The following is a 16,940-nucleotide window of genomic DNA, read 5'->3' on the forward strand; positions in this document are numbered from 1 at the left end:
AACGAACGCCTGTGCTTGAAACGGAAACTGGGTACGTGTAAAATTACATAAATTCAATGCTAACCGATCATTTTATCCTTAAATGTAAACTATCGGTTCTCAGACAAACAAAAAACACGCCTTAACGTCTTTAAAGAGGTACGTTGTAGCGATTTTTGGGTCGCTTATAATATTGACCAAGGAACCAGGTTAGAAACACAGAAAAAGCAACTGGCAATAAATATTCATAAATATCGGGCCGTGCTAATTAATGTATAATGACCTATACATATACTTGTAACGAGCTTCTGTGCCTGAATCGGAAACTTGGTAGTGTTCAATGCTAACCGATCATTTCATGCAAACTATCCGTTCTCGTACATGTAAGAAACACCCGTAGAACACACGTGTATGATACTAAATCTCGTATGAAGCTAGAACTCTGACGCTATGACGGTAAACACTGCGAAGACCTGCTGCATTACGTGGCGTATGACCATATATTTATGCAATTCATGCGAATATTAAGTACCAAAATTACGAGTGCATGAAGTCGCTAACAATATATGCGACTTAACAACAATAACAAACGACATGGATGCAAAACCTTATCATAAACTTACAGACTAAATGTTATTTAACTGACACTTCAACAGATTCCGACAGAACCACGATAATTTAAAAACAGATTTTTACGTAAATTGCATATTTTGACGGAGAGGAAAAAATCAGCGAAAGGAAACGTTTTAAATAAAAGCCATGCTTAACACTACCACGGACACCTCAGAAGCAAGAATTACATGTAATCATATTTTTCGCGAATTAAACTCCTAGTAAATAGTAAATAATATTTGAGTAAATATTGATATATATGTACATTTGTAGTAAATCACGTTCAGTCTTAGCCGATATACAAGTACGCGTAACCTTTCAAATTAACTTAATTGTTGACAAGATTATTTGCATGATTATACAGGTACACTTTGATAAATGTATGTCATGTGTACATCGGCAAGCCTTCGATGTTCCTACTCACTTATTTTTTTTAAGCTAGAAATTTGGCATGTTGGTAGATACACATTTGACGGAATTGTGTATTTTTTTCCTGATTTTTTTGTGATCAAACACAAAGCGTGATTCGTGTTTTATTAAACGTACCCCCACTCAAAATCATTTAAATTAAATATCGAGGCTTTGTCTTACTATTATTTGTTACAGTTTTTGTTGATAATTTAATTAGCAACGTAATAAACAACGATTCGCTTTAAAAATTTGCGCCTCAACTATTTCTAGAGTTCTCGTCGCGGTAGATTTCTGCCTGTATAGACACACGAATGCATATGAAGGAAAACGAGTGGTTTGTCGTCGGGATTAGGAATTCCAGAGGGGATGTCGAGGTTGAAATGAGCAGAGTTGCCTCAAAGGTTTCATATTCCCGTTGACTTTGATATGATTAAAAGTAATATGCGTACGTGTTTGTTCAGAATATTGTATCTGTCATCACTTATCATCATATTCAATCTAATTAAAATTAGACCACTTAATTGCGTTAAATCCTTACCAAATCCCAGAGCCATATTAGTAACTATATGTATTCTCTCACTGTACGAACTGAGACCAAACTTCCATGTGTTGGCTCAATATCCAACCATTAACGATGATTTACCAAAGCGTTTATCTATTGGTACTATTAAGGTCAACCAAACATCAAAAGGTTTACAGAAACTGGTGTTGAGTTTGATGACGGTTCAAAAGAAGAGAAATAGACTCTGTAATAAAGATAGTTGGTACTCCACAAAAGCTAAATTTAAAAATGGCAAATTATGCATATACTATACTATGGAAGTTCCTAGAAATGAACGTTTTTGTAACAAATGTCAGGTAAATGCTGTAAGAGATGAAACTCATTTTTTGATAGTGTGTTAAATATTTTGTAATGATAGAAATGTTCTTTTTGAGTTGTTGGAAACGAAGTTTCAAATTTCAAATTTTTAGATAATGAACAAAAAAATATTTATCTGCTTACTTCTGAAAACCAAAAAATACTTAGTGCAGTTGGAAAATGTATTTACAACAAAGTATAATATAACTGTATTATGTAATTGTACTTTTTCTAACGAATCAATGCTATTTTCCTCTATGTATGTATACTATACTCAAGAAGCCCCTTGTGGGCCCTTAATATGCAATAAATTATGTTCTATTTGCTACCGGATATAGATTTGAATTCCCCTTTCTAGATGAGTTTGTACTCAAAGTAATCGACAACAAGGTGGAACTCTACGAATACGTTTTCCCTCCAAATTTAGAGAGCTACATGCCCAATATCATGGGTTGTATCCAGCCCCTATGAGCCATCAGTCCAATCAGTGAGCAATACGAAGTCGACTGATCACATATGTATTCAAGGCAGCATATACAAATTTTATATGCATAGAGTTTCTTTGACCTTATTCAATATGAGTGGTACTGGAAAAAAAGATATTTTCTTTAAACTAGTAATCTTGAATTTTGAATTCGTATACTGATATCCATAAAAAAGGAGGGTTGGGATCTAGAAATTCGTGAATGGACGGGTTCCCAGGTTTCATTTGTAGCTGGACCCACACCTTCCTTTTCTGGATCGGAACCCCTAACTTATATACATGTCTGGATCTGTTCTTGTTTAGGGATAGCTGGACCCACCCCTTCCATTCCAAGATCGGAAGCTTGCCGTTTATACATTTCTGGATCTGTTCTTGTTTGGGGATAGCTGGACCCACCCCTTCCATTTCTTCACTGGAACCCCTACCTTTCATACACATCTGGATCTGTTCCTGTTGAGGGTGGTCTAATCCTGTAACCTGACCTAAACTAAATTACTATTGAAAAGTACAGACCATGGAATTAAGATTTCGTATATACAAGGTGTTATGATAGATAATGGCATAAGAATTTGAAGTAAAGTTTTAGCGTTGAATGGTTGGTAGTTAGGGGCGCCGAATGGAACTCTTGTGGATTTGTACTCAAAATTCAACTTTGTACAGACAAACATGAGTTTTGTTCAACAAAAATGAGTTCAGATTAACAAAATTTATAACATACTCAAATTTAAATTGCGTCAAAGTTATTTTTGTCATGACAAAATTCATTTTTGTATCACAGACTATTTTTGTTACCGAATTTGAATACTGAGTAACGAAAGTCAATTTTGTATGCAAATGAGTTTAGTTTGGATCTGTGAACTAATTTGCATACAAAACTGAGAAATATTATGACAAATTTAAACTTTGTCACAAAATTAAATTTTTTGTTTACAAAATTGAATTCTGTGATAACAAAATCACTTTTGCATCCAATTTAACAAAAAATTCAGTTTTTTGTCATAAAAATCAATTTTGTATACAGATTAGTTTACAGAAACCTTATCATATGCACATCAATTTCCTCATCACGATTTTGTAAGAAGGTCTCTCATTGGATAACCGCGGGTCTTTTTCATTTTAATTTTTGTATTTATTTTGTTTACCAAGAATAAAGTTTTTTTTGTTTTTTTTTTGTAGAGATTATCCTTGGGTTTTGGCGTTTTGGCGTTTTGGATTTTTTGTTTATTTTTTTACCGTTTGAATCCTAGTTTCGTGGAACGAGAAAAGTAACAGCTCAACATAACATTTTAAGTTATAAGTTATGAGCACCCAAGTGAGCGATATTGTTAATTAGACCCAGCCTTCTGTTGTCTGTATAAACAATCATAGACCGTTACGAGAGCTTATAACATATTTGCACGATGTTGCTTGTCTATATTATGGGGTAATTAATCTTTGTATGTATCGAACCATCATATTTCTTCGAAGTTTTTTTTAAATCATTTTGTGGTTACTAGGCAAAATATATTGTTGTCTTAGCGTCCTGGTCAAATGTACATAGTGGCATAATTGAACTATCTTTGTCATGACATTCAGGTCAAATTGTTTGAAAGTGCTATATTAGTCTCAACGTTATTCTCATTGGTGGATGGATTTTCCTTTTACGGTTATTTACATAATTATTCTTCATTAAAATAATTTCATCAATGGCGGATAGATTTGCTATCATCATCATTTGCATATTGCTGCTTCGATTATTTGGAAGAATGGTTCTTTCCAATCACGAGTGGTCAACACATCGCAAAATCGTACGAAGAAAGTTCCCCGCTATCGTTCGGTATCACATATGTTTTCTTTTTACTTTAAGGGCATGCATTGCTGTTAACATCGAATCGATATCAAGTTTATATACTTTCCAAATGCGACTTCCCGACTAAGGCCAAGCTATACGGAAACTGATAAAGAACATCGCGATTTTCTTATATGTTATAACAAATTAGTAAATTATTTAAACTAATAAGGAAATTGTTTTAACAAATTAGTAAATTAGTATCTTGTTTCAACAATTTAAGTAGCACTCAAGCTAAGAATCATGCAAAATGTGATACATGGTTGGAAAGCCTGCATATTTTTATCAATTTAGATCGAACATCAGAAAATCTGATAGCATCTGCAATTATCTGACACTACCGCAGTAAAATAGTCCCATTGGCATACCCCATTGAGGTTCAAATGCAGATAGTTAGGTTCATTATATATATAGGTATTTCTAACAATTATATCAAATTTAATTCTATTTTATTTACACCAATAAACAACCCAATAAACAACTTTTACTGCAAACTAACCATGCTGATTAATTGGGATTGTACATTTGTATTAACAACGGTCTAATTAAACAGTTAACCTCTTATCTCTTATCAATACCTATTTATTTCTTTGCAATCAGTCGTTCACTGTCGATATATTCAAGTTGTCTGTTTTATTAATAATCACACGCATAATATAGGTAGAAATGAAAACCCGGTGAGGCTATACATAGTCGGAATGCTGAAACTGACTTCTGATATTTCATGCAGGTCCTGGCGGGTTCAAATATTTAGAAAAAGGGGGAAGTAGACCGGATAAAAAAAACTTATATAAAGAAAGGGGTTCTATGCTATCATTTGCCACTTATTTTATTTTTGCCAAATGTTTCACAAAAGAGAAGCATAACCCCCGAAACCATCTCGATGAATCACTCACTGTATCGTATATTTTTATTACAGTTACAGTGTCGTGACATCTGAAGCCCGGGCATGACAAATAAAAAATAAAATTTAGCTTAGACGATGGCATAGGAATTTCGATAATGCATTTTTCGGGAAAGGTGTCAGTCTGTGGTATGGGGTATTGCTTTTTGTAATAATCATTCTATTGGGCTGTTTTGAACATGTGAAAAAATAATAGAGCTGTAGGTGACTACAGCTTCGACTTGAAAATATTTAGAAACTTGGAAAGGCCAACTTGAAGTTTGTAGTTCATTTATGCAGTATTTCGCAGAGTTAGTTCAATTATGCAGTATTTCGCAGAGTTTAGTGTTCATTCATCTAGGTGTTCCATGTAAACCGACATCGAGCCTGAATATTACACAAACTGGCACACTGCTACGATGCATTATAAAATGGTGTGTGCTTTGTGTAATGCCCTTCCTAATCAGAATGCAATATGGCGATTATTTGAGGCGTAAAAATTCAAACGATCGATATAAATTGATCTAGTACATGAGTACTTTGATTATCTTTTGATATTTTGTTTGGAATGCTTAGGTAAACAGAAAATAATATATGAATTTACATAGAAACCTTGTTCATGATATAAATTATATGAAATGTACTGTAGAATTCAAAATAAAGGGAGACAAATCTGTAAATAACACTAACACACAGTAGAAACCATTGGATTTTCAATGCGAGTCATCTCCTAAGCGCAGATAGATTTGATTGAATTATTATACATTTCATCATATAGACCAATTTGAAGCAACTTTATGACAAAAATAAAAATGTGTAACCTTTTTTTATGGTGTATAATATTTTACAGAATCAACATAATTCTAAGCTGGAGTACTACTAAATACATTGTTATAACAATTCATTGATTTGTTATATTAACAATTTACCTATTTGATAAACAATTTACTAGTTTGTTTAGAATATTTTACTGACCTAAGTAGGGAGGAAAGGAAAAAATTCCTCCCATTTTATTGTCAAAAACATCCAAATATTATCAAATTTATCACATTATTCAATACTGCTGATGTCGCTATTTTAGAAAATTTAGAAAATCGTCCCTCCTGGTTAGATGACAACAATATTTTTACACAAATATGTACCATTCTTGTTACACATGCACTGTAAAATTGTATAATTTTATATTATGTTTGTAATTTCACGATAACATATGTTTATGAGAATAAAGTATTCATATTCATGTTTTAACAATTTACTAACTTGTTATAACAATTTTCTACGAATACTTTATTTCTCATACATAAAGTACAGAGAAAATTCACATATTTTACATAAACATTTACAATGCATGTGTATACAGAGTATAAATAATCTAACCAGGAGGTACGACCTTGGACATAATTATTTTTACAAATTTTGCCAAGTTTGTTAATACAATAACATCTTTAGAATTAAACAACTGGTTATATTTTAATACATTAACCCTTGTATGAAAGTGATTTGAAAGAAATTTTCTTCTTTCTTCATTGAAGAAGTTGCACTCAAAAATGTAATGAAATTCATCTCCAATGTCATGACTTTCACATAAAGTACACAAACGTTCATTTCTAGGTGTATTTCTCCACCTACCCGTTTCGACAGGCAAACGATGTGACCCACATCTAAATCTACATAATAAATGCATAAAATAAGGAGGTAAAATTGAAAAATAATTTTCAAAACATAATTCAGTCTTGAATATCTTATAACAATAACACTTTGATGAATTTGAAATTTCTGAAAACCAATCTTGTTTAAATTGATCTTTCAATCTCAATTCAACACTTTTTGCAATCCATTCTGGATTGAATTGATTTGGTGATGTCCAAACATTTGACATACCACAACTATCAAAAATATTTTTCATAAAAACTATCCATTTACTATTAAATCCATAGTTGGCAAAATTGATATACAGTAACTTATGCAGAATTGAAGAGAATTTGTTATCTTCTCTACCCTCTAATCGGCACCAAAACTTAACCATACGTATCTTAACTGCCAATGAGAGTGGAAATCTTCCCAATTCCCCATATATAATAATATTTGGTGTAGAAAGCTTCAATCTGGGTATAGTCTTGCAAAAGCGCAGATGCACTTGCTCTAATAAGTCAATATTCTCAAAACCCCAAATTTCTGACCCATAAAGTAATATAGGTAATATAGCTCTGTCAAACATCTCTAGTTGACATTCAATAGATATATTATTTCTACGACAATTCTGTATTAAGCTGTACATAGCTTTAATAGCTTGTTCTTTTAAAAACTTTCTAGTGGTAAGAAAAGAACCACTTCTAGCAAAGAAAACGCCCAAGTATTTATAGCTTGTAACTTTTTCTAATTCTTCGCCATTTAAATAAAACTTTTCGTCATCTCTTTGTCTACCTATTCCAAAGATAAGAATTTTCGTTTTACCAACATTTATCTTCAATTTCCATATCTCACAATAGTCTGAGAAGTTATTTAACATCAATTGTAAATCTGCTCCAGACTCAGATAACAAAATAGAATCATCAGCATATAACAATAACAATATCTTGACATACATCATCAACTCATTTTCAATATCTCTTTCGATAGATTCTAGACCTTTCACGTTACAGGATTCTAGATATGATTGTAAATCATTTAAGTATAAAGAGAACAAGACAGGTGATAGATTTTCACCTTGTCTAACTCCTATTTCGCACTTGAAAATATCTGAACATTCATTATTATGTCTAATATATGATTTCACATTTTCATACATATTCTGAATAATACACAAAAATTTTCCGCTTATACTATTACCAATCAATTTATAAAATAAAGAGTTTCTGTGAATAGAATCAAAGGCTTTTTCAAAATCGATAAAAGCACAATGAAGTTTCTTTCTTCTCATCGATATAAGTTCGAAAAGAGCATATAAAGAAAAAATATGATCAGTTGTGGCGTAGCCACTTCTGAATCCAGCCTGATTTTCATGTAATAAAGATAAATCTTCAATAAATTTGTTCATTCTAGTATTTAGTATAGAAGTAAAAATTTTACTAAGACATGACAATAAAGTAACTGGTCTATAATTCTTTGGATCCAACTTATCCCCTTTGTTCTTATAGATAGGTATTACTATACCCGTCAACCATGCCTCAGGCACGTGACCTGTATCAAAGATCAAATTAAATAACAATACAAGTATATCACTCAAAACATTAAAAGACGCAGCAATATATTCATTTATAACACCGTCATCACCAGATGACTTATTATTTTTAGCAGACTGCACTGCTTTACATATTTCGTCTTTGGTAATTATATCATTTAAAATCATATTATTTTCTATATCAATATCATTATCGATAATATAATCATGTTGACTATCAGTTTTATTTCTATTAAGTTCCTTAAAAATTCAAATAAATTATCAAGTGGAATATTAGTACTCTCTCTTCCACTTCTACGGCGGAAAATTTTCCAGAAATCCTTCGGTTTATTCAGTCTCAGATGCTTCATCTTTGCTTGCATCTCCCTATTGAATCTGGCAATATTCTCATCCATAACTTTTTTATAGTGAGTTTCCGCCATTTTCAATCAGGTTCTGAACAAACATGAACCATACTTTTTATAAAGTCGCTTCGCTCTGCGAAAATCTTTCCGAGATTTCCTGCAATCTGTATTAAACCATAACTCACGCGATTCACGAAATCGAGAATTTTTTCTGAAATCGGATACACCGAAAGTATGCTCCGCAGCATCTATTATAATACTCGTAACTTCTTGTGTAAAATGATCAACCGATTCTTTATCAACTAACTCGTCATTATCAACCGCGTTAAGCATATAAGTATATAAAGACTGAATCCTAATAGGATCTAGATTTCCTTCAAATTCTTGCCTTTTATCTGGGTCCCATCTCCTTATCCTTGATTTTGGAGCCACATTATTCTCTCGAGTCTCTTCGGAGAACTTGTTTGACTTCAACGACAAGGCCAAAGGAGAGTGAACATCAGACAATAGGGAACTAAATTCCATAACAAGGCACAAAAATTTTCCCGTGCTACAAATATAATCAACAACACTGCTATTCTTACAAGTAAGATTTCCAACTGAATCCTTTCCAACTCTTCCATTATATATAAATACATTATTATTTCTGCAAAATTCAATATATTTTCTGCCATATGAATTTACAACAATATCTGGGTTATTTCTTTTCATATTTAAACCCATTTCTTTAAGGACAATAGCTTCATTAAATTCATTTATATCTAAAATGTTTTCAGTAAAGAAATCATCTATAACTGCTTGTTCAATAAAATCACATAAATTACCCGTCCTAGCGTTCATATCGCCCAAAAGACAAACAAATTCATAAGTTCTGTTAATATTTTGAAACTCTAGTTCAACTTGTGAAAAAGCATCAACTACCCTCGGGTGGTATATAAATTATACCAAAAATAACATTATGATCAGTTTGTAAAACTTTCTTATCTAAACTTAACCACAATACATACGGACTATCTGTATTAATAACTTTTACAAAGTCCTTTAAATACTTTCTATAACCTAAAGCTATTCCTCCAGATTTATTCTTATATCTCTTTCTATTTTTACATTCAAATACAAAATCGTCATTACTAATGTCATCGAAATCGTCAAGTTTAGTTTCAGTAAAACAAACTAAATCGAAATCATTCAACAGTGATCTAAATTCAGGATAATTTAATTTTGTTTTTATCCCGCATACATTTAAACACAGTAACTGTAAATTCTCTTTATTGTTTAAAAAGGAATGTCTCTCACTATCAAGGTCGTCGTCTTCGCTTGACTGGCACAGTTCATGATCATTGTCCGTTAATCCTCCACGGTTTACCTAACTATATCGAATTGGTTCAAAGTCCGGGTCGTCGTACTTCTGAGATTTCGGTCGCGCACCTTGTTGTTCGTATCTCGCTCTCATCGCTCTGTCGTCTATTTCCATATCCGGGTCCGTCCGCCTATGCAGGATAAATTGTCTTCCATCAATAATAAGTTTATCGCGTCGGAAAAACGCCTTCTTCTCTTGTTCCTTGGCCTCTTTGTAGTAAGGCCAGAGTTCCTTCCAGCGATCATTGATCTCCTTCGGGAATTGCTCATTAATGCTAAACGCAGTACCTTTCAGATTTGTAGCACTTTTTCTAACTGTTTCACGGTCATTAAATGTTTTAAACCTGCATACAATTGGTCTCGGTTTCTTATCTTTCCTTCCAAACCTATGAGCCCTCACAAATTCTATTGGTGCTTCGAATTTCAGCTTCTCCGTCATAAACGTTTTTATGATAGTCCCGGTTTCATCGCTCTGTTCGTCTTCGTTTGATTCGGGTATGCCTGCGAAAACTAGATTCTCCCGCATTGAACGGGTCTGTAAATCAATGTGCCGTTCTCGCAGCTCTACCAGTTCTCTAGAAAGCCTGTTAACGTGCATGTTAACTTCACTGTGACTTGTTTTAATTTCATGTATCTCACTTTTTATGTCAGCACTTTGCTTTAGACTGGTCTCATATTTATCATTTAGAAAACTGATACTTTGTTCCATATCTGCCACTCGTTTCGTCACATCATCCACATTCGTCACCAACGTGTTCATAGTAGATTGAAATTTGTTCAGTTTATCAGACACTGAATCCAAAATAGATAATTTGTTGAATAACTGTTCTACTTTATTGGTGAGATTATCAATTTTAATACTCTCATTCGGATGACTTAGGACTGGGCTGAAGACGGGTTGTGGTGTAACTGTTGGGCCTTGTGGTGTGTACGGGACATTATAGTAGCCATGCACCGGAGAACTTTGGTTTAGGTTTGGGTTTGGTAAGCCTTGGTATTGTTGAAATACTGGCGTGTTAAAGTTCGGAGGTATCGAGCTTACTGCATTCATGATTAAGAAGGGTTCTCTATTTATGTCGATAGCCTTGTTTGTGTTTACATTGGCGTCGTGATTACAGTTCTGTTTACCTGGTTTTTCACCTGTATGTCCACTTGTGTTTTGTGTATTCGATTTTTTACGTTTCTTTCCATTTTTGTCGTTGATATTCGAATTCATATATTCCCGGAAGTCTTCAATCACATAATTCACACCGATTTCAAAATAAATTCTGTTTCCAAATGTCTAACTATGTATATTTTTGTTCCTCAGAATTCAGGTCGACCATTCTACTCTACACATGCGCACGTTCTAATTTGTTATATCAATTTATTAACTTATTATAACAATTTCTTAACTTGTTATAACAATTTATTAACTTGTTATAACAATTTTCTAATTTGTTATATCAATTTATTAACTTATTATAACAATTTACTGATTTATAATAACAACTTATTAATTTGTTATAACAAATTAATTGAAATGAAATTGCACAATGTCCCTAATCAGCTTCCATAAAGCTATTACTAAACAAGTACTAGAAAGGTTTTTTTTTAGAAAAGATAGCTGACACACATTTAGTTAATGACAGTAGTTAAACTACTTAAATTAGATATAGATTTTATTTGAACAAAATGACCCCAATGGAGCCTCGATATTTTACGGTTGCCATCACTTTTGTCCAATATCTCTTCTACGATTAAGAATCATGGATGTCAAAGCGAACTCAATACTGCCTGGGACGGAAAAAATAAAGAAGTAAATATCCGGACAAAAAGATCTGTAACATTGACTACAGCGGTTCCATGCACCAGATGCTTGATACTACAGAAAGTTTGCAAACCAAAAAAACATGTCCACGTGGTTTAAATTGGTATAAGATCAAAATAGTATTTTACATGTAATAGTAACTTTTAACTGTTTGGATTTTTGTTTCCATAAAATTCTATCCCAATTTTCTCTCGTTCTCCTTAATTCTATCAACTCTCCCTAGCTAACCTTAACTTGAAATCCTGGACCCGTCCCTGCAACTGACTTAATATATTTTGTGCTTTCCAGGTTGATTGATTGATTGTTGGGGTTTAACGTCCGAGCAGCAATATTTCAGCTATACTCAGACAATGAACATGAAATGGATGATAAAATGAACATGACATGATGATAAAATGAAAAAATGGAATGGGACACAAGGATAATACAGTCGACAAATTTTGATTGCCACTAGAAAAAAGGGAGGGATGGTAAGGTCGGGCAATTTAGCCTCCTGTGGCGGAGCGCAAAGGTTCCTATTCCTATCGAATACCACAGCGGGGTTCTTTAAAGTGTGAGGAACGTGACATCTTTCCCAACACGGTGCACCACTATGCTTTGCGGCCAGGTTTTCCGTATTATAGCCTGACAACCCCAGCCATTACCACATGCCAGAGGTACCCTATTCCACCACCTGGGGCACACATCCCATTGCTCTGTGGGCAGAGCGCCTAGCCCCCGGCTAGGTTTCAGAGCACTATTTAGTCGCCTTTTACGACAAGCTTAGCGCTGCCGCAGGCAATTCTTTTAACACATGGACCTGCACGGGGTGTGTTTTTCAGGAAAGAAACTTGGAAATGATGTAAATCTAATGTTTTTTTGTTATTTATCACATACCACAGGGGCTTACTCCCAGTTATCAAATATGCAGCCCCACTATAACTGACATAGCTTGTAAAATTGACATTAATCACAAAGATCGAAAATAACATTTGTTTATTCACAAACAGTTTAATCGTAAATCATAACAGATTCTGAAACGATTCACTGCTCCTATCTCCTGGTTCCCCATCACTATAAGGCTTATAAAAGTTTCAGTCGACAGATTCGGTATCCTTGCCAACTATGTAATTCTCTGTCATTTAGGTGCAAGAAACGATGGAATAAACCTTGGGTGGAAATTTTGGCTTGTAAAGGTTAGTTAAAACTACATAAAATAGTATGGTTGATTCTGTGTAGTATCGACACAGATTTGATTTGTTTTACTTAAATTATGCCGTGGAAAAATAGATCAGTCATTTAAATTGCCAAGAGAAAAATGATGTCAGAACTGTATAGTTTTTATTTGGAACTCTTTATTCTTAATTTTGCGTTTTTGGTAATGCGTCGTTCATTGTTCATTTAATAATTGTAAAGATTCGTAACACACAAAATACCAACTTATTCAAGTTACTGAAACGTTTTTTTATTCAAACTGACAAAGAAGCAATTAAAACAGATAATACGTCTTGAAAAGCTACCTCATTCATTTGTATACCTCGCCACACGAAGTAGCGAGGTATGCGTGATTATGCGGAACCCAAAATGTAGTTAATTTAAGTGTAAGGCCGTTTTTTTATCACTTTCCCACCCCCTTTTTTCACCATTATGTCGTGTGGTAATGTTCCAATAATGCCTTTTTCTTTGTCCTGGCAAAAATGTGACTTGAAATGCTACTCATTATTCTCAGTGTTATTCGGTATGGTAAGTTTGATCGAATTTCGTCGTTGATCATATGTGATATTAGCCGTATTCGTTTCTATACAGTTAATGCAAAATACTTGACTAGTGTAGGAGGCGAATCGCTACATCAATTTCGCATAACAGTTATATATAAATAATATCATAGAATCTTGATTATGACACCTGCGAGGCTCCAAATAATAGTGCAGACGTTTAGCCTAAATTAGAATACGTATTTAATGAATACGAACAATGACCTTAGGTAAGAACAAGCGTGCTATATGCAATGGTTTTATGTGATATTAATGCGGGTACTTAGTCGTTTCATCGATGTTTTAATAGACGTTGATTAAATAATGCAGGGCAAGGTTGTTGAAGCTGATTCAGTGCCGAAGGGATTAGTTTAGGGATAATAAAGTTAATTGTTTCACGAGCAATGGGCAAGGTCAATACCGTACACTTCAATTCTATGTTGGTGTATCGAATCAGTCTATCTTACTAAACACATTATCTAAAACAATGTACAATGAAACACGATGTACTTTTTTACTATCAGTAACAACACTTTTCGAAATTTAGCTAAGCTGTGAAACCGACTCAAATAAATGTCCATTTTTATCGTCAGTTCTATGCAAAAGGAACCCTCGCAAACTGATAAATATGGATTAAAAGTTTTTTTCTTTCGAAAAGCCTGGTTTTATAGGTTTCGCGCAGTTGAGAATTTTTAAACTAGCTTGAAATAAAACAGGTACTGGGTTTTATTTTTTTACCTATTTTAACATTTACCTGAATATGTAGAACATCAAAATACCTTAAAATAGTTTTTTGTTTATTAAGCTTATAAATTCCAAATATCCAGAAATGGCATCCTCCACGAGAGTGCAGATGGTAACTGGATATCTTGCATTCCCAGGGTAAATCACAAGGTCTCGGGGGAATCTAGGCCTGGCCCACTAGAGGCGTGGTGTTCATTGCCCAATGGTGTATTGTAATGCCCTGATGCCTGCAAACCTGAACCCCAACTATGGGGTAAATAGTTCCACTGCTTTATGGATAACCATGAAAAGTCTTAAGGTGTGGGAGCTCACCTAGGCAGACATTCCATATAATAGTATCAATGGCGGTTCCAGATTTGACCCCATTTCGCTGAAAATTCTATTAAGCTTGTGAAAAATTTTGGCGAAAATAGTATACATACGGGACATATTTCCCATCATTTATTTCCTTAACATTGACAGTTTTATATTTACCAATCTGAGGCGGATCCAGACATTTTAAAAAGGAGGGGTGCCAGCACCGATTCCTCAGAAATAGGGTGGGGGCATTGTATTCCATTTTTTTATCAAGTTTACACATGAAAATGATAAATATTCCAATAAAAAGGGGTGTCAGCCCCTTTTAACCCCCTTACGGGATCCGCCACTTACTGGAAGACGAATATCACTAAAATTTTCTTTCTTTGTAAATCGTGAGTCATTCCATTTTAACCCTCATCTACGTACGTATCATCTTATGATCAGCTGCCAAAATGATACAGGTGAAATAGATAATGTACCTACTTTACCTACCTTGATAAAACGATAACAGTTTATGTTTATATCATATGCATAGTTTACAGCTGAACATATACTTAAAATGTCCTAAATAACGTGAACTATATCTGATCTTGATATAAAGATTATTTTATCAGCCATGGGAAATTCGAAAAAAACCGGGTCGTTCTCCTTTGTTTTCACTTCTTTGTGAATGTACTTATACACTTATGAAAGCGATTTTGAAAAGGTAAAATTCAGTCTTACAGAGAACATATACATGAATTCATTCAACATCTATTGTCGAACTGATGGGTAAAATTCATACAATAGAAACAGACTCTTTCTGCAATGAGCTGCACAGTAGGTGTTGGTGTTCAGTGTGTGTGTTTGTGGTGTGTTCATGGTGCTCGTTTCAGTGAGTACATTTTAGTTCCTTTGTGCTGTGCATCACTTGTATATTGACTAGTAGCTATCCACGGATTTCCCTGTTATCACATCCATACTCGTAATTTGTCTTGGTTCATATCAATTTAAATTCGTTGTAAATACTAATGAACGTTTCACTTATGTGAAAATAGGGAATTTGAGGCTTCAAATAAACGTTGGTCTAAATCTTTTAGTTATTTACTTATATGATATACTTTTTTTTCAGAAACATGGGTTGGAATCAGTTTGCAGTTCTTGGCCTCATGCCCGGGGCATCTGGGGATGACATCAAGAAGGCCTTTCGATCATTAGCTCGTCAATATCACCCAGACAAAAACAATCATCCAGGGGCCGAAGAAAAATTCAAAAAAATCTGTGCTGCTTATGAATTCCTAAAAGAAGACGACAATCGCTTACGTCATGAGAAAGACCTCCGTCATAATTTTGATTTTAACCGTAAAAATAGAAAGGAACATTTCAGAAAACATGATTATCATTACACAGATGGTAGCAATAACACAGAAAACAAAGAAAACAGTCGAGAATCATCATTTAATTGGGACGGATTTTCCAGAATGCCTAAGTCGTCTGAACGATACAGAAACCCTCATCAGGAGAAAAGAAGCCAGCGATCAAAAGCATACGCATGGGACGAACAGGAAATCCCGAGCTTTCATCGACGAAAACACGGACGAGAAAATGACAAAGAAAAGACCCGATCATTCTATGACAATGTACCTGATGATTCAAACACACCGAGGAATGAAAGAAGAGAGAACAGGCATGGACGATCTGATAAGGAACGGTTTATTCCTAATTTCATTTTCGATGACTTCTCTGCATTTTTCAGTGAACCTTTCAAATCGATGGAAGAAGATTTTGGATGTTTCTTCTGTAAAAGAGATCCCTTTGATGAGATGCATCATAGCTTTGGTGTAAGTGACTCCCTTTTCGATTCGGTTTTTGATGAATTGCTTCATGACTTTCCTTTGTTCGATATGCGACCTAAACCAACTACAAATGACTTTCATTTTTGTTCAAATTCATTTGGACAAGGGGAAAATAAAGCGTCATCAGGTCACAGAACACACTTTGATTCAGCTCGAAAAAGACGACCTGCAGGCAGAAGTTCATCGTTTCGTTTTAGAAGAGATCCATTCCGTGACACCTTATAGACAATTACACATCAATCCAAACTGTTATCTCTAAGGCAGGTTTTGGAGACTTGACAGGAAAAACATGAAACGCTTACGGGTTAAACTGTCAAATTTTATTACTATTTTACTTTTCTGAGCTAACTCATAGTTCGTCTTAAGCTGTATTGATTTTTAAGGAGAAATAAAACCGCTTAAAAACTTGATCTGTTATTTGTTCAATCAAAGTTGACAGAAACAAGAAAATAAGGAAATATGCATGGTAGTGTCATCCTTTTAAATAAGGGAATCTGCATGGTAGTGTCACCCTTTTAAAAAAGGCAATAAATATGGTAGTGTCATCCTTTTAAATACGGGAATAAATATGGTAGTGT

General features: G+C 34.0%; 2 protein-coding genes across 5 annotated transcripts; one reads left to right on the top strand and one right to left on the bottom strand.

The window, feature by feature from the left end:
- The first annotated feature begins 10 nt into the window (after nt 1-10).
- LOC148611635 (uncharacterized) lies at nt 11-16,772 on the top strand. 4 transcript variants are annotated; one of them, XM_088592370.1, is made up of 2 exons: nt 11-31; nt 15,639-16,772. In XM_088592370.1, exon 2 carries the CDS (start codon nt 15,643-15,645, stop codon nt 16,585-16,587), a length of 945 nt encoding a protein of 314 aa, XP_088448496.1. In that variant the 5' UTR covers nt 11-31; nt 15,639-15,642; the 3' UTR covers nt 16,588-16,772. The 4 variants fall into 4 exon arrangements, with proteins under 4 accessions (XP_088448496.1, XP_088448494.1, XP_088448493.1 ...); XM_088592368.1 differs by lacking the exon at nt 11-31 and adding an exon at nt 12,771-12,925; XM_088592367.1 differs by lacking the exon at nt 11-31 and adding an exon at nt 15,213-15,233.
- Nucleotides 9,510-11,019, bottom strand: LOC148611636 (uncharacterized). Its single transcript, XM_088592371.1, has one exon. It carries the CDS (start codon nt 10,989-10,991, stop codon nt 9,948-9,950), a length of 1,044 nt encoding a protein of 347 aa, XP_088448497.1. The 5' UTR covers nt 10,992-11,019; the 3' UTR covers nt 9,510-9,947.
- Nucleotides 16,773-16,940: the final 168 nt, after the last annotated feature.

The sequence above is a fragment of the Perna viridis genome, chromosome 7 (genome assembly GCF_037379345.1).
Source record: "Perna viridis isolate PV_CMFRI_1.1 ecotype Kerala chromosome 7, ASM3737934v1, whole genome shotgun sequence".
Lineage (NCBI taxonomy): Eukaryota > Metazoa > Mollusca > Bivalvia > Mytilida > Mytilidae > Perna > Perna viridis.

Excerpts from the sequence above, each read along its gene's own strand:
- LOC148611636 (XM_088592371.1), bottom strand. The coding sequence starts at position 10,991 with ATGAATGCAGTAAGCTCGATACCTCCGAACTTTAACACGCCAGTATTT.
- LOC148611635 (XM_088592366.1), top strand. The coding sequence starts at position 15,295 with ATGGGTAAAATTCATACAATAGAAACAGACTCTTTCTGCAATGAGCTG. Across the intron at positions 15,402-15,638 it reads TGTTCATGGTGCTCGTTTCA|AAACATGGGTTGGAATCAGT; the intron begins GTGAGTACATTT and ends CTTTTTTTTCAG.